The following is a 26,304-nucleotide window of genomic DNA, read 5'->3' as shown; positions in this document are numbered from 1 at the left end:
CTAACAAATATGTCCTCAGCATTCTGTCATGGCTCGCATTCCCCTGTCATCTTGCCACATCCAGGCAGTGGGTATTTTTTTTTCTAAATATAATTGCTGAAGGTATTCAATATTGGCTCAGTTAATTAGATCTCACTTTTTCATTGTGACTGTTTAGCAGGTAAACCACCAGATCAGTGCTGGGGGTCAGACAGGCCAGCCAGGCCCCAGGTCCAACCCTCGTTCTGCATTGAGGTAGCTGATCTCAGCTGGGGAAGCTCCAGTTGGGTTCAGCCTCCGAGCGCAAAATCAGCTGGAATGTAACTACATGTGGAAGTTGGGTGAGGATAGGTCAGGGCTCAAATTTAAATAGCCTGCTTACAAACCCTGTCCAATGTCACACACGAAGAATGGCCTCTTGCTGAGATACTAGAGGATAGCCAGGACCTGAGGACACATACCCCAATATAAGGTAGGAACTCCAAGCGAGGAGGGAAGTAACTGGGCAAATAATTTTCACAACATTTTTATGACTAATATTTCCCCTCCTGAACAAGATAGCTCACACCCAATGTCAGTTTCTCACTTTGGTGAGAAAGTTATTGAACTGTAGATGCTTTTCATTCATTGAAACAATAGGAGACGTATAATAACTAGAATGTCACACCCTGAGTGCTGCATTACAGGAAGGGCATTCGAATTCACCTACTTGGAGCTCAGCTTAGCAGAAAACCAAGAAAACATATGAAACCCATCAGCAAGAGAATTGAAGGCTTGGAGCCTATACATGCCTCACTTAAAAAATGTACGGACAAACGAGACAGTTGTATTTATTTTCAGAATCGATTGGAGAGCAGCGACAATTCCAATAAGAAACTGCCCTCCATTTTGGAAACTGAGGATGAACCAAATGAATATTCACACCTCTCACCAGCAACTAAGACCCGGAGGAAGCTCACTTTGCCCGGTTTGAACAGCCCAATCCGGCGAGGGTCACTTGGTAGTTTGCTGGGAGATGACCTCAAGCATTATTCGGCGATAAGGCTTGGCAGTCGGTCTCCAGGGAAGTGCAGGAGGACAAGAAGCGACTCCCCCCAAGACAAGAAGGAAGACAGTACATCTAATGGTGGGAATGGTAATGTGCGAAAGCCAGCAAAACTACTTCTACCATCTCTGAATTGCTGTGGACCGCCTGACCTTAGTCCTAGGTATGACACTCCAATTAAATGTGATGACAATATGATCTCTCAAAATATATATTATCACGGTACACAATTTGTGACTCATAATGCGAACTACACTGCACCAGTGTACTCCCAACAGCCCTATTTACATGAGATCATATTGTTAGTGGTATATTTGGGTGATGACCATTTCTCTTACCGACTGGATAATACAATGGCCATGGATTGGGGAATTTATCTGCACTTATAACTAATTTATAGACCACGATTAGTCAAAAAATGATCATCTAGGATTTACAAAGTGATGAATGATGGTAACTATTCATTAAATGAACTGGCAGATTTTGTTTGTGGCAGACTTTGGTGGAACAGCTTTCCACACACAACACATGTCAGGGAAGTTTCAGAATAAATGTAGACATTTGGGGGTGAAATTTCTCTTTTTAAAAAAAAAATGGGGGGCTTACCTGCTCGTCCCCATAATTCACAGTCACTAACGGAATTGTAGTAATGCACAGCTTCGAAACACACGGTTTCTGAGGTGATTTCATTCAGGATTCACCAACACGGAAAAAAGATTCCTTATTTTTCTACAAAAGAGGAATTTCACCCTGCCGATTTTTGTGTCTTCCAATTTTAGGGCAGCGACCAGTGCTATTTAGAGGGATTTTATCCAAGTGAGAAAGTAAATACAGAATTATTTTACACACCGATTTTTCCAACAGTTGAAATTTCAATATTTTATTGACCACCCGTGACAAAACTATTTGAGATACAAAAGTAAGGACCAGAATGTTCTTGCCTGGATTCTACCTCCTTGGTTGCAAAGCGGACCTCGATTTCCTGTAATATGGCCAATGACTAAGTGGTGCTACTGGGTGATTCACTCTGGTTCATTTAGTATGAAAAAGAGTCTTTCTAAAATACTCAGTCTCTAAAGCAAAGAGGACACTGCATGTGTTATAAATAGCAAAATCTCTGTAAGTGATACACAAGGTGCTATAGGTAAGCAGAGCAAGTGACTGCGTCATCAAAATACATTGGAATAAAATGGGCACCAGGAGGAAGCAGTAGCAGAGGTTTAGAAGAGAGAACATGGTGATTAAATACCAAGGAAGGGACAAATCTTAGCTGTTTAATGCAGGATGGAAAACTAGTTTGGTGTTCTGAATGTTTTATTTATTTTTGAGCGGGGGAGCAGAGAGGAACCTGGAAGAACTTGTCTTCAGAAGATTTAATAGGTGGAGACGCGCTATGTTATGGAGGTGGAAGTAAATGGTTTTTATGATGGAGAGGATACAGAGGCTGGAAACTTAGCTCAGGGTCGAATAGGATGCCGAGATAGCAAACATTCTGGTTCAACCTCTGACAGTGACCGGGGAGGGGAATGGAGTCATTGGCAAGAGCCAGCTGTCAAGACATACGCAAGAGTATCCGTGCCAACTTACTTCATGATTTTTTTTCTCTTTCCTCGCTTGCTTTGGGGAATCACCTGGCCTTGCCTTGACCCCTTCCCATCTAGTAGCCTGGCTGACATCAGGGGGTAAATTTTAACCCCCAAGAACGGGTGGGTTGGGGGAGGGTGGGAGGTTAAAATAACAGGTATTTGGAGGGGGACCGCATCCCAGCTCCAACTTGCCCGCTTCTGGGTTAAACCCAGGCAGGTTTGTATGCGTGTGGACAGCAGACACCAGGAAGTCCAACCCCCATTTAAAGCCAGCGGGCCGATACTTAAAAGAGCAATGTACCTCATTGAGAGACTTGAGGTACTTAATATTTTGTGTATTGGAACATTAAAATGAATTTAACCTTACCTGTTCGTGTTTCCCATCGCTTCCAAATCACGTCAGGCGAAAGCAGGCGGGAAAGGCCGGACCCATGAGGTGAGCGCCTTTATTGCACTGCTTGCAGGCCCAGAGGAGCAGGAGTGTTTCATCCAAACTCACCTGGCCGGCAGGAACCCCATGATCGGCCAACCCCACCACCACCACCTTTGTTGCTGGCTGGATACTCCCCCCACCGATGTCGTTGCTGGCTGACCCCCTCCCGATCTCCATCGTTGGCTGACCGCCCCCATCCTGATCTTCATTGCTGGCTGACTCCCCCAGCCCGATCTTCATTGCTGGCTGGATGCCCCGATGTTGTCGGTTGCTGGCTGACGTTCCCCCCCGCCCACCCAATGTCAGCGCTGGTGGCCCCTCCCACCACCCGATGTCATCTGCGTCCCCCCACACTCCGATTTTTTCCAAGTCTGATGATCTCTCTCTGCTTCCCGGCCCCCCTCTCTGATTTGCAGCTCCTTTCACTGCCGACGGTCAGCCAGCCTCTCAATCTAGCTGCCTGGCATGAAGGAAACCCGGCAGCTTAAATACTTAACTTCAGTTGAGTTGCGATCGCAGATTGTGAGGCACTCAATTCGCTTCCAAGTTCCCAACGCGAATATTTGCGGTAGCGTGGGGTAAAAATCATGCTCAGGAGTTTGCTGTGTGACGAAACTAGAGCATGAACCTGCATCCCAGCATTCCACAGCTCAGCACAGTAAAGTTACCAGACACTCATATATATAAAAAAAATAAACCCATCTGATTTGGGGGGAGGGGAAGGATGGTAACTCTCTGCCCCCTCTGACTGTAATTATCAGATACCATTGTAGCAGAATCATCCCTTCAGAAATGGAGGAGAGATTGGTTTGGGTTCTCAGTTAACACCTACTCTGCCCCTTCACGACAAAAGCAAGGAGACCACAATCCCACAATCACTTTGGGACCACTTCAAGCTGACGTGTTGTTTAATGGTGAATCCAATAATTAATGATTTTGCTATCTGAATGTTGTCTAATTACCCGACTGCCACAAGCGGTTTTGAATTAAAGCTGATCAGTGAAAAATTGTTGTCACCCAGATAAGAGACTTGAATCCCTCGGGGAGGAATGATAGAAGGTTTTAATCATTTGTCACTTTCCCCGCCAATTTAATAACATTCTACACTATTGTGCGTCATTTCCCGCACTGAGTAAGAAAACTGGAACAAAAGCAAGGACTGTGGGTCTGACGTGCTTCGGGATGTACAGACCTGCTAACTGACTCTCAACAGGAGTGACAAACGCTCATTAATGTACCTATTTTGATGCACGTCACTGAAAAATAAACACAGCTCCATTTGTTTAAATGATTGTGATCTGTGTCACTTTTACTGATCATGAATCTCACCGATGTTGTCAGGTCTAAAAATAATAAGAAATCATGAACTTGCACTCTTAGCTTCAATCCAACACATGAGCCAAATGTATCTGCAACATCTCGTACTAAAGAGAGAAGTGATGTGGAGCAGGGTTTTTTTTTTCATAGGAAAGGAGAGGAGGGAATTCTTGGGGCAACAAATTATACAGACCTGCCCTTTGCTGTTTACTTTGCTGATCCTGAATATAACGTGGAATGTGGGTTAGAAGACTGCGTGAGTCACTGTCAAAGGGAGGTGGAAAACTTGAAATAAGCAAGCTGCTAATTATATTTAATTACCTGGTGCTTAAGTTGCAAGGAAAACTTAGGTGACACTACAGACAAAGGCAGATATTAAAAACTGTGCCAAAGTACAATTACTGATGTATAGGTGTGGATTTAAAAGTGTTTTTGTTTTGCTGTTCAAACAGATTTAAGTCTTTCTAGAACTCTCTAGTGTGCATTTACACTGTAACAGTAGCATTGGCCTGATCTGACTCCAGAGAGCGGGGTGAAAATGTCGTCTGAGAGCACTGTTACACTCAGGAAGGTCTGAAAAATACCCAATGAATAATGTTATATCTGTTATCAATTTGCAGCCAGCCATTGTATACGTGGGCTAGCATGCTTCTGCTCAATGCCTGATGGAGAATGGTATAAATGGGGGTGGGGGCAGTGGGGAGGTGGGGAGCAGTGCCATGTGTGAATTTGAATGGGAAAGAGCGGAACTGGGTGCGTACTATGAATGGGGAAAGAACAGAACGGGGTTGGAACGTAAATGGGGGAAAGCAGCATTGAGTAGGAATGTAAACAGGAGAGAACATTGCTCAAAAGTCTGTAGAGCATGGTTCTCCCAAAATTGGGGCTCCAATGTAAAAGCACCTTTAAATTAGTTACTAACTTTTTTACCTAAATTGAAGACAACTATTACACAAGGCTAAAACTAATTGAGTCCACCTCCTGTATAGAAGTCTCACTGAAAGGCCATGACTTTTTTTTATTAACTGAGAGGTTTGTGGTGATAGCTGACTGTGTATCTCATGTTTCGGTCATTCCTGATTCTCATCTTTCTCCACCTGCCAGCTCTCCTGTCTGTTCTGCCATTGCCTCTCCCACTTTGCTGTTGCTCCCATAATCTGATCCTTCCTCTTCTTTAGTGTCAGCTGTGGCTCAGTGGGTAGCACTTTTGCCTCTGAGTTAGAAGGTTGTGGATTCAAGTCCTACTCCAGAGACTTGAGCACAAAATTCAGGCTAATACTCCAGTGAACTACTGAGGGAGAGCTGGACTGTCAGTCTTTCAGATGAGACGTTAAACCAAGGCCCCGTCTGCCCTCTTAGGTGGACGTATAAGATCTCATGGCACTATTTTGAAGAAGAGCAGTGGAGTTCTCCCTGGTGTCCTGGCCAATATTCATCCCTCAAACAATATCACCAAAAACAGATAATCTGGTCCATTTATTTCATTGCTGTTTGTGGGACCTTGCTGTGTGCAAATTGGCTACTGTGTTTCCTACATTACAACAGTGACTGCACTTCAAAAGTACTTCATTAGCTGTAAAGCACTTTGGGACGTCCTAAGGTCATGAAAGACGCTGTACAAATCTCTCCCTCTTTCTCTCTTTTTTTATCTCTCTCTCACATTCTCTCTCTCTCTCTTTCTCTTTTTTTCTCAAGGCCTCTGTATCCCATTCTGCTGCTGGTTGCTGCACTCTCCCACTAAACTCTGCACCACAGCAGTGTAGATTGTGCAGCATTTTTCCTAGTGGTCTATGCATTTTAAGAAAAGTGTCAACAGCAGTGACGTTTAGATTTGAAAAAAAGCAGCAGAAGTTTAGAGAATGGCACTGCAAACCTATGGTACCAAGGAGATAGGAGCAGCAGCAGAGCAGGAGCTGTAGCATCGGCTGCAGTTGTAAAGATGAACCTGCTACTCGCTCCTTGTTGAGGTGTCAGCCAGTAATACACAGTCAAGTCAGTTCTTAATATAGCGAGATGGTAATGGTATAGTCACTCATGTATGAAACATGAGATTGATGTTCATCAGATTAACAAACTGTTTACATTTAGTTCTTCTCTTTTTTTGCAGGGTTGTTGATGGGATTGAAGACGATGGCAAGACATACGAAACACAAACATTTCACTTCAATGTTGATCCGAATTTTCAGAAATCGACCAAATTCTCTCCAAAGAAAGGTAATTCGCCTCATACACCTCACATTGGGGAGGGTCATCCAAACCAGGAGTGTTTGGGAAAGCTTGAATAAGAGTTAAGAAACAGCTATTCATTTTTAAAAGGTTGACTGGCATCGGAAAGGTCTATTGCAAAGAATGTGACTACTGGATGCTACATTGCTGAAAATAGAGGGATTGAAATTCCTCAGGTTGGGATCCATATGATGGTGCCCACTGGTGCCCTCCAATGCCGGAGTTTGCAGGGTCAATGGGAGGACACCTCATTTGCGTGGGGCAGGCCGACTCGAGCGCCACTACAGCACCGTCTCCTGTGCCCACCTGAACCATGTGGCTCGAAAATCTGGCACCCACCCACCACTGGGCGATTGTGGTTGCCCAGGCCCCCAACCCTGGCTATGCCCTGTGTAAGGTTATCAAACAGTAATTTTTTTAAAAATCCCCCCCCTTTCTTTGGACGGGGTGGTGGTGGGGGGGGGGGGGAACAGCGGGCCATTTCCCTGCCTTGGACCCAACAAGCAGGGCCCACCTTTGCCCCTCTGGAAGCCAGTACATCTCAATTCAATTTGCGTACTGGTCTCCACATATGCGTCAGGTCCTGGAATAGGGAGTCTCCGCCCCTGACTCTGCAGCCCCCCACCAACAACATTTGTATTGTGAAGGGAAGGAGGTTCTAGTTCTTGCAAAGCAAGTTGGAAACTCTTGAAGAGAGCAGAGCCGCAGTGCAGTCAGGATTCTGCTGTATTCCGGAGGGGGCGGGGGCGGGGGGGGTGGGGTGGGGTTCTGCCATAGTTGTGTTGAGAGATCGGCAGAATCTCTGAGTTTATCCCACTTGTTCAGATGCAAGCAACACTGGCTGCACTTATGTTGTGTAGCACCACTCACAAATGGGATAAATTCTACATTCAACAACTTGCTATTAATTATTCTTTTTAGAGTACAAATGTAGGATACAATCTAATTAATCTATATTAAAAAAAATTTCATTGACTAGAAGCCAGCCTTACTTTGCTTCTCTTGTACAGTTGCACCCAACCTCTGCTGTATGATGAATGAAGGAGCACTTCCCTTTGAGCAACATTTAGTTCTAAGACCATGTGCCTGTGATGTTTAAAGGTTTTTGGATTGTGTGATGGGATTTCAAACAGCTATATACTGAAATCACAAATTGTTAAGATCGAATGTGTTCTGGGCTGTGACCAAAGTAATTGAAGGGAATGAGAGAATGATACAGCCCCAGCTGAATAAATTACATCGATAAGAGATTATTTAATAAAAATTAGATTATAGGAACAAGAGTAGGCCATTCAGCCCCTCATGCCTGTTCCACCATTCAATTAGATTATAGCTGATCCATACCTCAACTCCCTTTAACTGCCTTTGCTCTATATCCCTTGATACTCTTCCCTAAGAAAAATGTATCAATCTCATCCTTGAAAATTTCAATTGACCCCCAGCATCCACAGCCTTTTGGGAGAGAGAGTTCCAGATTTCCACTACCTTATGTGTGAAAAAAATGCTTCCTGATTTCACCCCTGAATGGCTTAGCTCTAATTTGAGGTTTATGCCCCATTGTTCTGGATTCCCCTACCAGAGGAAATGGTTTTTCTGTATCTACCTTATTGAATCCCTTTATATATTACATCCCACCTCCTTTGTGATGTAAAACATGATTATTTTAATTTACAAAATGAATATTCATCAGTAAATATAGTCTAAACAAAACAGGATCAATATTTACAGCAACAAAGATAATCTAACTCAAAACAATACACAGACAGATGATTTAGAGAATTATAGATGTTTCGAGAGAAAACCCTTCCTGGTGAATGATAAACCTTCACCAATGAATATAATGAGCTTTCTGTGTCTTGTAGCAATGGGGACTCAAGAAATGTAATGGTTGTCGACAGGGTTTATTTGGAATTTTAATGATTGTGGGGAAATGAAACTTTAGATTAGAAACTTGTTAAATCTAGAAACAAGCCCCCAACATCCAATTCATGCCCTAAAAAGAAATTGAAGGCTCCAAATAACTTTTATTTAATAACTTTTAACATTTTATTTTAAATAAGATGTTAAACCGAGGCCCCGTCTACCCTCTCAGGTGGATGTAAAAGATCCCATGGTACTATTCGAAAAAGAGCAAGGGAGTTCTCCCGGAGTCCCGGCCAATATTTATCCCTCAACCAAAATCACCAAAACAGATTATCTAGCCATTTATCTCATTGCTGTTTGTGGGACCTTGCTGTGCGCAAATTGGTTGCCACATTTCCTACTTTGCAACAGTGACTACATTTCAAAAGTACTTCATTGGCTGTAAAGTACTTTGAAATGTCCTGAGGTTGTGAAAGATGCTATATAAATGCAAGTCTTTCTTTACACGGAACACTGTTGTAGTGTTGAGTTTCTGCTGCTCATTCATTCTTAATTTATCAACATAGGAGATCAATTTCCAAGGGAATGGTTTCCATGGGAACAGCCTTCACTGTCGTAAGATCAGCCCTCGGTCTTTTGCCACCAGATAATGTTGCGCTGTTGGCTAAAATAAATTGAGTGACTGGGAGCTGCCCGATGGCTCAGTGGGTAAATGCACTGTGCGGTGTTGGATTGATTGACACAGACCCTGAAAGTCCCAGGTTTAGATCCTGATCTGTGCTGAGTCAGCTGATCTCGGACTAGGCAGCGCTGGGGACACCACAAATGCCCTCCATACCTTGGGCTCGGGAGAGAATAATAAGGCAGGTGTTCCTGAACACTGTCCAGTGACACCTGCTGGAAGGAGTGTATGGAGAGAGGATGGGGACAGGTTTAAGCTGTGTTGTGATGCTGTCCCGTGTCAATTAGTTCACTAATTCTTACTGCTTGCCTTCACTTGGGCAGTTATTGGAGAGTTGCTAGTCTCTGTGGAACTGTATCTAGCATGAGTCACTGCCTTCAAAAAAAAGGGGGGAAAAAATTATGTTTTTTAATATTCTCTCTCTCTCTGCCATTTTGGGTTTCTTTCTGCCTGTCTGTGTAATTGACACAATGTATATCCAGTGTACTGGGATGTGCTGTTCTCCGTGACTGGCCTGTTTGAATAACAACGACACCTTTTGATTGGTGTGATGCTGTCCCAGCCGAGTATAAGATATGCGATTTGAGAACCTTTTCACTCATTCATCTGACGAAGGGGATAATCTCCGAAAGCTTGTGATTTTAAAATAAATTTGTTGGACTATAACCTGGTGTTGTAAGATTCCTTACATTTGTCCACCCCAGTCCATCACCGGCATCTCCACATTCAAGATTGGAACAGAGAAAAGGGTGATATTATGGAGAAACTGGAAATGTTAACATTGGAGAACAAATTTTAAAAATTAGAATTTATAAAAATAGGATTTTAACCAATTAAACAGTTTCCTGTGTGCTTTTTGGAGTGGTGGAGATTTCCTTTGAGCACTTGGTGTAACAAAATCATGAATGCATTCATAAAGAGGGTGGTTATTATTTCACTGCACTGGGCAGCCAGAGGAAATCTTCCCCTGTATTTAATGAGCAAAAATGAACTTGCAACACACAGAATTTCTGGATTTTGTGTAATCTCAACAAAGAGCAAGACACTGTGACAAAAAGAGCTGCTAATGAGCTCAAGGCTACTAATTCTCTGCAAGAATGGATGTCTCCTCAGTCAGAGGGAAGCATCCACTTTGAAACTTGTTAGCAGTGTGTAGATGAAGTGATAAATTTAATTAGTACTGGGAAGCAGATAGCGGAAGCTGTACTCTGTGCATGAAGCAGAAATTATTTGGAGCCCACAGCTTTTCTTTAAGATAATTGACTGTTAAGTGAAAGGGAATTGGAAATGGGCATATTTCACTGCATTTTGAAGTGTGGAACACTTTCAGTGTTGTCCTTTCCTGGCAATTTTAAATTGCTAATTTATTATGTTTAAAATGGATAAGAACAAACATACAAACAAATGTTCAATATCCCTACATTGGCCATTTTTTGTTGAAGCAAAGTGGTTTTGAGCATTCATTGATGGAAAAAATGTCAGTATAACACAGATGTTGCATCCCGATCTGATGATCTAGTGCAGTAAAAGGCTACCTCACATCTCTTTGAGTTTGCATCCGATGCAGAATAACACTAGTCCAAAGTCTCACTTTAAGCGTGCGTTGAATGGTACTTGATGTGGGATAGGGTATTGGCAGCAGAGTTTTGCATGAACTGAATTTTATGGAGGTTGGAGGATGGGAAGCCGGTGAAGAGAGCATTGAATAGTCAAGTCTGGAAGTGACAAAGGCATGGATGAGGATTACAGCTGCGATGGGCTGAGTCAGGAACAGAGGCGAACAATGTTACAGAGGTGGAAGTAGGAGGGCTTTGTAGTGGAGAGGATATGGAGTTAGAAGCTCAGCTCAGGGTTGCATAGGATGCTGACTTTATGAACAGTCTCTGTTTCTAGCTGAGATAATGGCTGGGGAGAGGGATGGAATCGGTGGTGAGGGAACGGAGTTTCTGGCAGGGGCCGAGATGATTGCTTCAGTCTTCAATGTTTAGCTGGAGAAAATTACAGCTTACCCAAGACTGGATGTCGGACAAGCAGTCTGACAACACAAAGGCAGTGGACGGGTCAAGGGATGTGGCAGAGAGGTAGAGCTGGGTGCCATCAGAGTACATGTGGAATCTGATCCCATGTCTTCAGACTGTGTCACCAATGGGAAGCATGGAGGGGGCCAAGGTTAGATCCTTGAGAGACTCCAGAGGTAACGGTACAGGGGCGAGAAGAGAAGCCACTGCTGGAGATGCGCTGGCTATGATCGGATAGGTAAAAGTGGAATCAAGCGAGGGAAGTCCCACTGAGCTGGACAATGAAGGAGAGGCGACGGAAGAGAATGTTATGGTTGAACGTGTCAAAGGCTGCAGAGAGGAGGATGAGGAGGGATAATGTATTATGGTCAAAGTCATAGACTGTCATTTATGACTTGGATTAGTGCTGTGGCAAGGGGCAGAAACCTGATAGGAGAGATGCAAACATGGAGTTACAGGAAAGGTGGGCATAGGTTTTGGAGACAACAACACAGTCAAGGAATTTGGAAAGGAAAGGGAGGTTGGAGATGGGACAGTAGTTTGCAAAAGACAGAGGGTTGAGGGTAAGTCTTTTGAGGATGTGGTGATGATGGTGGTTTTGAAAGAGAGAGTACAGTACCTGAGGAAAGGGAACCATTTATAAAGTCAGCTAGTATGGGGGCCAAAAGGGAAGCTGAGTTGTCAGCATTTTAGTGGGAACAGGGTCAAGGGAACAGGAGGTGGATCTAATGGATAAGATGAGCTCGGAGAAGGCATGAAGGGAGATAGGAGAGAATGTCATAGGTTTAAGGCTAAGGTGCCTGGGTGAGATTTGTTTTGATGGGCAAGGGGAAAGGAGGAAATTAGCAAACTTAATCCAGGTGGCAAGATGCCCATCTTGGCTGGCTCATGGAGCATTACACTGTGGAGGCCAGAAACCTTGCTGGTTGGGAGGTGGGAAGAATTTGGCAGAAATTCCAAATTGGAACAAGCTTCACTAACCCTTCACCAATTGCCGGCTAGCTGCAGAACAGTACTGGCAGAGACCAAGGAAATATTCATTTGGAATTCAGGGTGCACAGTCATTGAAGCCATTAGAAAGTATTTGGATATGCACTTGAAGTGCCGTAACCTACACGGCTACGGACCAAAAGCTGGAAAGTGGGATTGGGCTGGATAGCTCTTTATCGGTCTGGATAGCTCTTTTTCAAATGGCCTCCTTCTGTGCTGTAAATTTCTATGATTCTATGAAAAGAAATACATTAAGACAAAAATAGGCAATTTTTTTCCACCCAGTTTTGTCCCCTCCTCTCCTAAAAAGAAAGACATGCATTTATATAGCACCTTTCACAACTTCAGGACATCCCAAAGCACTTTACAGCCAGTGAAATACTTTTGAAGTGTATTCACTGTTGTAATGTAGGAAACGCAGCAACCTATTTGTGCACAGCAAGGTCCCACAAACAGCATTGTGATAATGACCAGGTCATCTGTTTTAGTGATGTTGGTTGAGAGATAAATATTGGCCAGGACACCAGGGAGAACTTCCCTGCTCTTCTTTAAAATAGTGCCTTGGGACCTTTTACGTCCACCTGAGAGGGCAGACAGGGCTTTGGTTTAACGTCTCATCCGAAAGACGGCCCCTCCGACATTAACTACTGCACTGGAGTGGCAGCCTACATTTTGTGCTCTCTGGAATGGGACTTGAACCCACAACCTTCTGACTCAGTGGCAAGAGTGCTATCACTGAGCCTCCTAGAGATGTTTATTCTTGATGGAGTTGGTACCTCACCCAAGGAGCCATTCTTGATGAGGAATGTAGAGAGTGAAGCCTAGCTTTTCCGATCGATGTTGTTTGAACATTAGCAGTGACAAATTTAAAATAAACAGGCTTGACTGTCATTGGGCAGTTCAACCATGGAAGGCATCAGAACCATGCCGTTCCTGTACTTATTTGAAGTCCACACAGGTGTGCTTTCCTAAATGGGTCACTGGGTAGCAGCCAAGAGCAGGAATCCTTGATTACTTGTCTTTTCCCCATCCCAGGATACAGAGCCAATTGTAGCAGCCTTGCTATTACCCCAGCTCATGTCAGAGCGGCACAGACCAGGAAAACAAACCCATGGCCTTGTTATCTCCATGTCTAGGAGCTACACCCATTAGACTATCAGGGTAGCAAAAATATATTCATTTAATTTGACTGTGGCAATTGAAATGCAGCTTTCTGGTAAGTTGAACATCCAGATTTGTCTGAGGATAATGAGGCCTGATTAAGGGCATCAAAAAAAATCACCCACTTCAGCAAAATTGAGAGCTTCATGGTACAGTTTGACCTCAATAATTTTTGAAAGCTGCAAAAGAACCCGAAAAACAAAATAGTTAGAGATTGACATGTCTCTCTACCTCTCTTTCCTCCTTTAAGATGCTCCTTTAAACCTACCTCTTTGACCAAACTTTTCGTCACCTGTCCTAATGTCTCCTACTTTGGCTCGGTGTCAATTTTTGTCTGATTATTCTCTTGTGAAGCACTTTGGGACATTTCACTATGTTAAAGGTGCTATATAAATGCAAGTTGATGTTGTTACATCCCTATCCTCCATTCCAGCGCACAATACAGTCCATTATTAATTATTTTACACATGATGTCATCTATCAAAACAATTAAGATTCAGTCATGATGGAATCATTTGCTTGAAATGTAAATGATCAATTACAGTTTAACAACACAGTTAATATGGCACATGAACAATAAACTGCAGCTTATTTGCTTAGCAACGCAGTTGCTACGACATCATCAAATGAGTATTATGACACAATTGGCTTATCAAACATTCAGGCCTCATGATATAAATTGCTGCTAAACAGATTCATACAGTGCTGTGTATATAAATTCTAATGATTGGAAGAAAATGATAACAGAAGAAGTTTTATTTATGATTTGTATTATTTGTAGTGAGAAAGCAAATCTTCTTGTTTTCTGAAGGCGGGTGCTATTGTACTCCAAGGATTGATGTAAAGTACATTGCTTGTCACTTTACATTCTGTTTCTTCTGCTTAATGTTCCAGGTGTTAAACAAATCCATTCATTTGTCTCCTATGCACAAGCTCAATCTTAGAGCACAAAATCAATTTAAGTGCAATTAGCATAAAAATAGGAGGAAAAACAAAAGTCTAGAGGAATAATGTATTGTAATAAATCATCAACATGTGACTGACTCAGTTGTGACTGATTTTTAATGTTTTACTCCTTTTAAGACTTTTAAGCTTTTACATTCCAATATTTCTGAAAGTAACAATTTGACAAAAGTGGTGTTCCAGAACAAAATGGAAACAAAATTTGAAACACAGTGTCCCCCATTTATTGATGGCTATTTTCTCTTTCTTTAGCTCCTGTACACCAGCACCACACACCACATCTTGATCAAACAGGTAGACAAGGCTTCTCCTGCCCCTCTGCCAATGACCTGCTAGAACTTAATACAGTAACTGCTAGGTGATTGATGAAGGCCCTTCAGGTTGTCTTGTCCTCTACGTTTCCTTCCCCTGCTTGACACCTTCATTCCACTCTACACCTCTTCCTGACAGTCGGGCTGAAATTGGGTACTTACACCATGGGGAGTCACAACCATTCATTATGTTTTTCTTCCATTGTCTCCCCTTTATTAAATCTTCCTGCTGACGTATCTTTTATGAAGGCAGAAACCTCTCTGTTCCTGCTGTTGATGTGACTCTGCAATCTGCCAGCAGGCAACGTGTTTTGATAGAATTTCCTCCTCTTGATCTGGAGCCACAAGGTACCCCCTCTGCTGAGCAGGCTGATAACTGCTACCGCTTGTCTGCTATCCACATCACTTAAGTAGAGAGTCCAGTGCTCTGTTGCTGGAATTACTGGCTGCCTTTATATTTGATCAACATCTGAATAGGATAAGAAAACGCTACTAAAGTCCTGAGCTGGATAGTTATTCCTCCTTAAATCTTAAGTTGCATTTTTTCATCAAAATCTGAAGAAGCACTCCAGCAACACCTCACAAAACTTGTATCTATGAGTCTTCCCTTTCTAACTCCTAGCTATGACCAGGCAAATTACATTGAAACTTACTTTTCCAGTAGCTTAGCCCAGAAATTACTGTTGATAGTTGTAGGTGAACATTTAATACGTTTGTATGTTCTTGATTTTGGTAGAGGCATTAACTTAGAGGCGTTAAAATAGCATTCAGAAGAGTGTTTTACAAATGTATTGTGTTTTGAAATATCATCAGCAGTGATTTCTATGCTTTTATTTTTTAATAATGCAGCCATTGGTTTCCAGAGATCTGGAATTCTGTGGCCTCGGCCACATTCCACAAAGCATTATCTGGGTGGGCAGAGCCTGGTTATGCTGGACCTCTGCCCCCTTTTTGTTAATCGTATAAAATTCCACCAGAAGTGGGGGCAGGCACTTCTCGAGTCTGATACTGGTAGGATGACATCGTCCGCCAGAACTCTGGCCAAATCTCCCTCTCTCGCCTCCGATGCTGCGTACACCTTCATCATCAGGCATACTGCCGTGGCAGGACCCGATCCTGTCATTTCAACGGCCAGTTTCCCTATGGCGTTCAATCGCAGGGAAAATGGCAAATTCGAAATGTTCCCAATTTGAAGATTTTCTACCGGCACAGCCAGCCCACTTATGCGGCAGCAAGGTGTCGCAGCAGTATCCCCTCCCTCACTGAGGTGGGCACCCCAGTTGCACCAAAACCCTCCATAATTTTAATAAGCTCTATTAAATCTCATGTTAGCCTTCTCTGCGCCAGCAGAAATAATCTCTGTATCACAAGTCTGTGATCATAAGTATAGTTTCTCATCCCTGTGTAGCCCAAATCCAAATAGCTATATGTAATCAAGAACAAAAGTTTGCTTTCCACTTACCCCTGAGGTACACCACTTCCAACCTCCTTCAATATTGGCAACGCTTGTTAATCTAACCCTTTGCTTCTGATCCATGCTGCCATTTTTCCTCTGACACCATACGTCTGAATTTTTGTAAAGCCTCCTGACATGTTTATTATACCTAGTGGAATAGAGTCATAGAAACTGTACATGTTAAACATTGCTGAGACTCAAAGAGAGACATTTCTGTAGGGACCTTATAAAAGCAGAACAATACTTCAAGATGCACCAAGGCAACAGGACAAAAGGTTGAAGGTTGTGAAGGGCAAGTTGAGGACAGATGTTTGGAAGCAGTTTTTTTACACGGAGACTAATCAACAGCTGGAATAGATTGGTAGGAGGAGTGATTGCGGCCAGGACATTGGGCTCATTTAAGAAACAACTGAATGCTGTAGAATGCTGAATGGGAAGATAGTATGATTGGCATTCTGGAAGGATGAGATCAAGTCAGCCAAAGAACCTTTTTCATCTGAAGCCATCTTGTGATCAGTACTTTATATTTGCCCAAGTAACTCAAACAGGTGTAACTTTTGCCCAAATTGTGTGTTCTTGTTGAAATCATTCGGATAAAGTGGACCTGATCAATTACTTTAAATTAATGACTTTGTACTTCCAAATAGTTAAAGTATATTTAATTAGTACAATGGCATGTGGGGTTATTTAGAACCTAGCAACATGCACCCACAATAGTGCGTTTCTGATCAAATCAGCCACTGTCAGGTAACTTTCTCTGTAGAAGCGAGCATCCACATAAGAACGCACCAAACTGGAAATGCATCCAAAATCTTTTCAAAAGTTAAACTAGATGGTTGCAAATTCTCCCTCAGGCAACCATGGTATATCTTCCAGCCCCCACGGCCGTCCCTCTCTAATTCTTTCTCTTTGTCCCTCTTTCTCCTTGATCTCTTTTAATGGTATTATCTCTTGTTGACAGCTGCATCTCAGATGAATCCAGCTGCAGCAGCTGAGACACAGGAAATAAAGCAGAACATCAGCAGACTTAACCAGGAGGTAAAGTATGTGGATGTCTTATTACACCATTCTGATTTTATCACAGCTGAATTGTCTGTACTCAGTTGTTCAATGTGCCATTTGAAACAGGACATTTAGTGTCCCAGTACTGAGTCTCTTGTTACTTCAAGTTGCACTGCATGAAAATAGAAATGGTTTTAAATGGACCAAACCTTCAAACTGATCATTAAAAAAAATTACAGGTTATTCTTTGAGGTCTGAGTCTTTGAGTATGGGGGTCATTATACAGAGGATAATTCACTGTGACTACAGGAAGACAGAGTTTACTTTTTAGATGTAATTCATCTGTTTCAAATGGATGAGGATTTTGTTGCTGTTTAACTTCCCACCAAAAACTCATGGGAACTCATCCTTTGATTGTTCTCTCATCTTGTCGACGTAGCATCAAGCTTCTACTCACTTCCTAATGGCATGGCTGAGATAATGGAGAGGCCACCTTTTGGGAAATTGCAACATCCCATCACTCCTAAACATAGCATTTTGCAACATCAACAAATTGAGCATTTCATGGACCATATTGGGTAAAGGCCACATTGTCCACATATGCTTGGTACTGTAATGTATACCTCGGTGTCAACTCTTCTACGGAAGATGTAAAAACCAACGCTTAGTTCCTGAAATTGTCAGAACACATGGGAAAACTATTGATTGGATGGATGTGTTCCACCAACATCAAACATTCCTTGATTCCAATTTAGAGCTATGCCAAGAAATGCTTTAAGAAACATCGCATGACTCCTAAGGGTGAGACATTTGCAGGTTTCTCTCACCCATCTTATATCTGCTAGCTCAAGTTGAAATGGTAGAGTTCTGGTAGATGACTTTACCTTTTCTTATATGGGAAATTAAACTCTAAAGGAAGAAAAGCATTTTAGAAGGGAGAGAAATTATTTTTTAATTAAAAGATGATAATCCTTCTGATTGCAGAAAAGTGCACATGTATGTGTGTGTGTGTGTGTGTGTGTGGACATCAAGTTAAAACAGGAATGGGCTCATAGGTGATGCCTTCCATTGCCAAATAGACAACTAACACTCCCTGTCTAGCCTCATACATGAGCATCAGCCACTTTAGTGAGGTAACAGAGGGTTGGGGGTACCAATGGAATTATCGAACACTCAATACTTTCTGAGAGGAAGAGAGAAAAAGGGCGAAGACATTTGGGGGAAAAAGTGGCCTTTTATTGTAAGCCAATGAAGTTGCAGCCACATAAGATCATTTGTCTCTCTAATGTGTGAAACAATCATCATTTTATGCTTCAGCTGCTCTGCGGTTGGATTTCACATCTTTTGTCTATAAAGAATTCCTAAAATATCACCAATTCCCAGGAATTCAGCCACTATAAAAATCATAAAATATAGAAAGCTAATCTTTCCCACCAATACATAATGATTCTTTCAGTCTTTGCTCCCGGTAACCACCCATCTGTCTTTATTAAGGTTGTCCTTGGTTCCACCCTGTTATTCTTCCTAGGAACTAGGAACTTTCTTCAACTTTCTCAAAGTCTTAATCTTGATATATTCTATTTATATAATAAAATGGGTTTTCAATTTTAAAAAAAAACTCTAATCAGAGAAAGCTGTTAAAATGTTTTGAGATGTTATGGTGGAAATGTAACTTATACAATATTTACACTAATGGATATATATATCAGTGTTGGCTCAGTGAGAGCATTCTCATCTCTTAAATCAGACATTTGGGTTCAAGCCCCATTCCAAGACTTAAGCACATAACCTAGGCTGACACTTCAATGCAGTACTGAACAAGTGCTGCACTGTTGGAGGTGTCGTCTTTCAGATCAGATATTAAACCAACGAGAGGCTGCCCTCTCAGATGACTGAACAAAATCCTATGGCACAATTTGAAGAAGAGTAGGGGAGTTCTCCCTGTGTCCTGGCCAATCCCTCAACCAACACCACTGAATCAAATTAACTGGTCATTCATCTCATTGCTGTTTGTGTTTGGCTGTGCGCTAACTGGATGCCATGTTTGCCTACTACACAAAAATGATCACACTTCATAAGTGCTTTGAGACATGTCAAGAATGTGAAAAACATGATGTGAATGGAGGTTATTTCTTTCCGTATGGCATTTAAAAGAATGTCATACCAGAATGGAACGAGATGCTTTCCTTTTACCCCTCTGTCTGTGTTCAAGTAGAGCTGAAAATGATGATGCCCTCTCTTTGGCTATAGGCACTTAATGAAGTTATTTTATGCATTCTTAAGCAGGCTCCCTGTGGACAGCAGCCCACACCACAGAATTGCCTTTAATGTAGGCACAGATTCAGTAATCCCACTCAATAAGCAGTAAAGAGAGAAAATCTATCAAATCTAAGTGTTGTTTTCATAATCAGCGGTGATCTCTTCTGAGATAAAAAACAGAAAATGCTGGAAACACTCAGCCATAGATACCAGGAAGGCCCTGGGATTGATCGAGGCACTAGGCTGCATCTGTGGAGGAAGGAACAGAGGTAACATTTCAGGTCAATGACCTTTCATCCAAACTCTCTTCTGAGGCTAGGTCACGGCTGAGGTTGTGTAGAACAAGTCCTTTATTGCATCTAGGCTGAACCGTGCTTGATCTGAGAATGGTTAATATAGTTACTGGGTACCAAGTATAAACGTGTTTCATTTTCCAGTATTGTTATCCCTCTCTTTAAAAAAAAATTATCCTTTTCTTGCCAATTTACTTCCGAAGACGTCTGCTCCTTGCTGGATACAGTTCCTTTGGAACTAATCGCTTTTGACTACCTTGCCCAGGCATTATTTATGTTTGAGCATATATCGTGAGTGTCGGCAGGCTATTTCACCATGGGGGTATCGCAGTTGAGCCCGATTCTGATCCTGTCCTCACCTGATATTCACACAATTCCAACAAGGGATATAGTGATCAGGGTGGCTGATTTTTCTCCTCCCCAGCTGAAGAGCATTAATGCAAAATTGTAGCAGTCCCTGCTGTTGCCTGGCTGAGGTCAGTTAACTTATCATAGATTGGGGATCAATCCTCAGGCCTTCCTGGTATGTATGGCTCAGCTACTCCATTAAATTAACTTGCTAAGCTAATGGGGAAGCCTTTATCCTTCACCTTCAAGAAACCCAGGCAGTTATTTTGCCAACTGTGATAATGCACTCAGTCAGCATTTCCCCACAGCGATGCTCATCGCGACGACATGAAATGACAGAATACCTTAAAGGGAAAAGAAGATGAAAACAACGTAAATGAATAACATTCCTCCAGTATCTAGCTCACTGCACTAATTACATTTAACAATTTCACCCACACTGTGAACACAAGTTGAAAATGTAACATTTTCCACTTGTTTGATAGCAGCTCTACATAGGAAGTCCTGTGGAGAAATCATTAGCAGCATTTACGCAGCAGAGCATGTTATCAGTGCCCTGACTGATGCTTGCTGAATTCTACAAATGTACGGGGAATCTAGAAGCTCAACATATTATAGTTTGTGTGTAGGGAGGAGATTATTACCAGAAATTTCTTAATTTTTGGACAATGCCTCTGCTGTACCAAAAAGAAATCTGTTTTATATGAAATGTTATCAATTTTCCAGTATTATTATCCTTTTCTTGTCAATTTTTTTCACCTCCTCTCCTGAAAATATTGACTTCTTGCTATGGTACAATCCCACAGGTACTAACAACCCTCGGCAGGTTATTATTAGTGCGTAAGCCTAGACAGTGTGTCGTCGGGCTATTTGACCGCCAGAGACATCACAGCTGAGCCCGATGCTGATCTGACTGTGTTGCCAAGTTTAATTTACCACATGTTATTCTGGCCAAAAGAAGTCAGATCACTCAAGTACCCTAGGAGAAGAGGTGTGAATCACATTGTACGGCTTGCTGCACTTGAATCTTTCCCCCGTACAGCTAATCTCAGAACAGCATCAATGGTATTTTCTGAATGCATCCACAGTTTCCAATCATCTCACCCTCCCAGCTAGAGGAAGGGGAAAGCCCCCGAAAGCTTGTGGGATTAAAAATAAAATCGTTGGACTATAACTTGGTGTTGTAAAATTGTTTACAATTCCCAGCTAGAGGACAGTGGTAGTAAGCCTCTTGGTGACAGTCCAGGGTGAGAATATGAAGAAAGCGAATAAAAGCATACAAAAATTGGTTGATAGGGTGACCTATCATTTATAGTGTAATAAACTTTTGTGCACATTGTGCATTTGGGCAATACCATTCTGTGACACACAGCCAAGCCTGCAGCTGCACACTTCTACCACTAGATAGAGCATCATAAACCCCAGGTGCAAGTCCCCATACCTATACCTGCAGCATTCTTAGTGCACTCTCAGGCAAATTCATTTTGTCCTGCCTTTTCGTCACGGGAGATCCACTAGCCTAGTTTAATTTTACTTTGGGGTTTTGTTAAACTTAAACCCACATTAATATTTCAATAACATCTATTACTGCAGAAATTATGATATAATCTTTGAAATAAATGCAGTGAAAAATCATACGGCTGCTAAGAACATGACTTGTCTGTTTATTTACAGATGAATAATCTGAATCAGGAGGTATCTCAGCTTGCCAAGGAGCTACATCATATGATGCACCTTCTTCAAAGGCAATTCTCTGCTCAGCATTACACTCCTACTATGACCTACACCCCATATGGTGTCTCCATGGTTTCTTCCACAACTCCTTCTGTGAACAGCAGTGGGAATGAATGGCAACCAAGAGTCTCGTATGCTTTAAAACCATCTGCTCTACATGTACAGCCTGGGCCAATTGCTGGAGCTCAGCTCAGCCAAAGCACGAGAGCTCCCAGCTCCTGGAATTTCAACAATTCTTCAACCACAGCATGCCATCTGGGAAGCTCTGTGAGGGCAACAGTATCGTGCCAAAGGTCAGCAGATGTGGAACTTCATCATCCAATGGTAGACTGTTTCCATACAGTGTCAAGTCCTGTGACATCATTTCATTATCAAATACCTCTGGGGGATCAGAGAAAGAGCCCAGTACAACATACAGACTTAAATCAAAATCCTAGTCAATCTGTGGCAGGCTCTCCAAATATTGGTCGGTCAGCCTCATTGTCTCTGAACAGTGGTTGCTCCGTCATTTCCTCTCCCAAACCTGGACAGCCTACATCAATGTCACAAAATCTCAGTCTTTCAACGTCTCCGAGCCCTTGTCACTCTCTATGTCCATCTCTAAGTCCTAACAACTCTCCTCTGATCACTGCAAGTCCGGATCGATCTATTTTGAGAACTTCAAGCTCCAAGCAGTCTATTCACAATTCTTTAAACTCTGTACATTCTGTCCCAATCTCTCCAACCGCCAGCCCACTTATTTCAATCATCCCAACGCCTTATCAGGCTGAAACTGCCACTCTGAACATTGGTCAGTCCTTCTCCGTAATTCCCAATCCCAACCACTCCATCTTTGGTTCGCCAAGCTCCAATCAGTGTTTCCCAACCTCTGCAGTTACAGGCTTGAGCTCTATGGAGGACCTGATGGGTTTGAACCCTAGGGGTACAAGTGATGAATGTATGTCTTGAGATCAAGAGGATTCAGTATTGATTCAGAGACCCAGATGATACAATGCAAAGAAGCCTCGAGGGCTGGACAAAATTTCCTTAATCATGTGTTACTTTTATCTATTAAACAAATGACACATTTAGGGAAATGAATACTAAAATGATTACCTGGTCTCATGGGTTGTCAAGCTTCAGGGCTAGCTTTCCTTGGGCATGTAACAATTTAATCTGGGTTGAATTAACCAAGGTCTGATTTGAAAATCGCGGAGTTCAAAGAAAAGCAAAAAGAACTGGGAGAGTCAAATTGTGACTCATTCTGCCTCCTTCCAAGGCCGACAGTTTTAAAAAAAGTACACCATGAGGCCATTGATGAAAGTAATTAGCATTTGGATAAGGAAACACTTTGCAGAGTTAATATTGCAACAATCTGAGAAACTAATCACAGTTTAATTTACAGAATAGGTCAACTGACTGAAGCTGAAGGAATTAGTTTGTTCTAATCTCTGACAGCTCTTACAGCCAGAAAGATCTGTAGAACTATTAACTTAAAAAAGGTGTTTGAAGGTAAGCTGGTGCCACAGTGCATTGTTGTACCAGTGTGCTGTGCCATGGAGCGGCAGGGCATGGGTCAGCGCACTGTTCTAATCAGGCAGCCAGAAGAGGTGCCAAAGTATGGTGAGCCACTTACCCACGGGGAGGGAAGTAACAACAGAGGACAACTCAGCCCAAGCTGCTCTTGCTGGCTGGTTGCAGAGCAATGTTGGTAGAGGATTGAGAACAGGCCACCTGTTTGTCTTGATTAGCGAATGGTGCTGGATGGCCCTAAAAAGATGGAGGAAGGAGACACAAAATGAAGCAGCAGGAATCGCACATGTTGAATCCAACATAAAAACCTTTCTGATTGGGGTGAGCAAACCCCAAGCTAAATCAGGAAAGTGTAAATCTCAGGGGGACTTACATTATCTGGTTTTTTTGAACCTACTTGACAATTAAAATCTAGAAAATATATTTCTTATATATAAACCCATACCACATTTTACATCAGTCAGGTTCAGTTCAGTTTGGTTTAAGTGGTTTCCATGTTAGCTGGTATTCAGGTGCATCAGGTGCATATTTCAGTATAAACAGATCAGCTGAACCCTGCCCATTGCTGCTGAGGAATGGAGAATACCTCACAGATGATCTGACGGGATCCAAGATCCCAAGGTGGGAAGACTGAGGAATGTCTGAGTCTATTTAATGATGAGTCTGTGGTAAACCAGAAACTCCGACTCAGCACATTGCCCCATTGAAATTACATAGTAGGCAGACTCCACCTTTGAACCAAATGAGATAAGTGACATTTTCTGTTTACCCAGTTGATATGAAAAGAATGTGAACAACCAGGATTGAATTGCTTGGAAAGATATTAAGCACTGAAGAGGGAACAATGCAAAGCTCTCTTTCATGATAATGGAGACAGCTGAATGTAAATTATAATGTATTTTTAAAATGTACCCAGTGTGGTTTTTTTCATGTTCACCTACTGTAGATGTAAGGGATCCTTCCCTTCAGACTACAAGGATGGAACCATACATTGTCTCAATGTCATCATTCTACTTGCATGTTAATTTAGATGCGGATTTCTTGCTTAAACTTCTGAAAATTGTATTCTACACAAGATTACCTTTATATAAAACCCTTTGAAGCCCAAGTAGTCTTTTGCACTATATACAGAAGGTTAAGTACCCTACATTTCTATCTCATTAAATACATTTCCTTTGTGTTGGTTATTTTACATCCATATTAATATCCGTATTAATTTACAGAATAGCATTCTTGTTGCTACCAAGGATTTCTGTTAATGTTGTCAAAGTGCAAAATAAAGTCAGTGCTCGCTGGGTTAAAGGGGCTGTGTTGTCATTTTAGGGTCATTTATAAGGTGGCTAATTTCCGAGAACAACCTTTACCATATAATTAGAATGGTTGCTGTAAGGTAAAAGGATGTAAAGCAATTGTTTGCAATACAAAACTTTCCCAAATGAATATTCTAAACTATCTACTAATATTTTTATAAAGGAAACATCTCGCATGCATCTCCCGTCTGCCACAGTTTAAGTGTCACACTCAAATTTCTTTGTCACAATGTAAGGGAGAGAAGGATAAATTAGGTAACTATAAACCAGTTAGTCTAACATCAGCTGTGCAAAAACTTTTAGAATCCAGAAGACAAAATAAATTAGTGAGTATTTAGGGATGCATGGGATAATTAAGGACAGATAGCACAGAATTGTTAAAATCAAGGCATATTTGAAAATATATTAGTAGCTTTGAAGAAACGACGGTACAGATGAAGGGAATGCAGTAGATGTGGTGCACATGGATCTTCAGAAGGTTCACAAAAATGGATGCATTGTATATTACAAGGTATGATACTATCCCGTGAGGCAGCATATGCTCTGATTGACTGAACAATGTCATGGGAGATCCACTGGCATCTTAGAAGAAATAAAAAATAGATACTTCAGAAATTGCCATGTTGAATTATGATGGAGAGATTGCAAAAATGGCATGGTAAGAGAAAAGGAAACCAGTTCAAAGCGGTTCTGAAATTAATAGGGAAACAAAGCAGACTAAGGTAAAATGATTGCAAGCATAACAGGATATCTCTCATCCTGATAGAGAGAAAGACTATTTGAGAAAATATGAAATTCTAAGTCACAGTGAGAGAGAGAGAGAGAGAGAGAGATAGAGCCGAATGAAGAAAAGAAAAGCTGCAGTGACAGCAGGATGAAAGAGAACCAGGGACAGAATGACTGTAAAGGCTGAGTGAGAAAGGAGGAATCGTGAAAAAGACAGAGTTCACATCAAGAAACACACGTTCTTAAGATGGTCGATAAAGAAAGTAAGAGCAACATTTAGAGTAGGTTAGATAATTGGTTGAAGAAAAGGGAGGAAAGAGATTTGGGAACAGGGCGGGCACATGGGATTAAAACTACTGCTCATGTGGGGGACAAGCACTAAACTGGTTGGGCCGAACGGCGTGTTTCCGTTTTGTGATTTCTATGTAATTCTATGCAGCATTGAGTGATTGGGAGAATAGCGAAGGTAGCAGATAGACAGGGAGTTGGAACAGAGCAGTAGCGCAGAAGCATACACATATTCACAGAAATAGAAAAAGAATTGTCACCTCATTGGAGATTTGTGAGGCAGGCTGAATGTTGCTGCAGAACAATCAGGAAGCATCACCTTCAAAATGTCCACTCAAGCTCTGTGATGTTGGCCTCAGATGTTGCCAACACATATTCTCACACTGAGCTCTTAATAAATTTCCAGCAGCAGACACAGTTAGTGGGGTGTTAGCAATCATGCCATTGTGTTAAGTCCATTTATAGCCTGGTGCAATGTCCTGCAAGATATTTTACTAAATGATGGTTCCCTTTAATTCATTCTACTGTGTTTTTCCAATTGAAGTATTTTTCTTTCCTTAATTATAAATTAGGTAACTGCAACTCTCTGTAATTCATTTCAGTTAGTATTTATAGTAAAATAGTCCACTTATCTTGAATTTACTAATTCACGGCCATTGGTCAGATGGGTATAGTGGCTGCAAGGAATGTGCAATGCTGAACTGCAGTTAGGCTTCCTTTCTACTATTCAAATATGCACCCAAAATTATACGCCAAAGGATTAATTACAAAATGTTTTTTCATCCTCTTCAATGTTTTAGTC

General features: G+C 41.9%; 1 protein-coding gene across 1 annotated transcript in view; it reads left to right on the top strand.

Annotated features, from left to right (window-relative positions):
• Window positions 1–22,681, top strand: part of kcnh4b (potassium voltage-gated channel, subfamily H (eag-related), member 4b) — a 115,369-nt gene extending 92,688 nt beyond the window's left edge. The window contains exons 13-16 of the mRNA XM_067969223.1: window positions 820–1,187; window positions 6,468–6,574; window positions 16,992–17,068; window positions 21,607–22,681. Coding sequence (XP_067825324.1) covers window positions 820–1,187; window positions 6,468–6,574; window positions 16,992–17,068; window positions 21,607–22,614 — 1,560 coding nt within the window. The 3' untranslated portion in view covers window positions 22,615–22,681. The remainder of the gene's footprint in view (window positions 1–819; window positions 1,188–6,467; window positions 6,575–16,991; window positions 17,069–21,606) is intronic.
• Window positions 22,682–26,304: the final 3,623 nt, after the last annotated feature.

The sequence above is a fragment of the Heptranchias perlo genome, chromosome 30, assembly GCF_035084215.1.
Source record: "Heptranchias perlo isolate sHepPer1 chromosome 30, sHepPer1.hap1, whole genome shotgun sequence".
Classification (NCBI taxonomy): Eukaryota; Metazoa; Chordata; class Chondrichthyes; order Hexanchiformes; family Hexanchidae; genus Heptranchias; species Heptranchias perlo.
The sequence above is the reverse complement of the archived record's forward strand: the minus strand, read 5'-3'. Positions and strand labels throughout refer to the sequence as shown.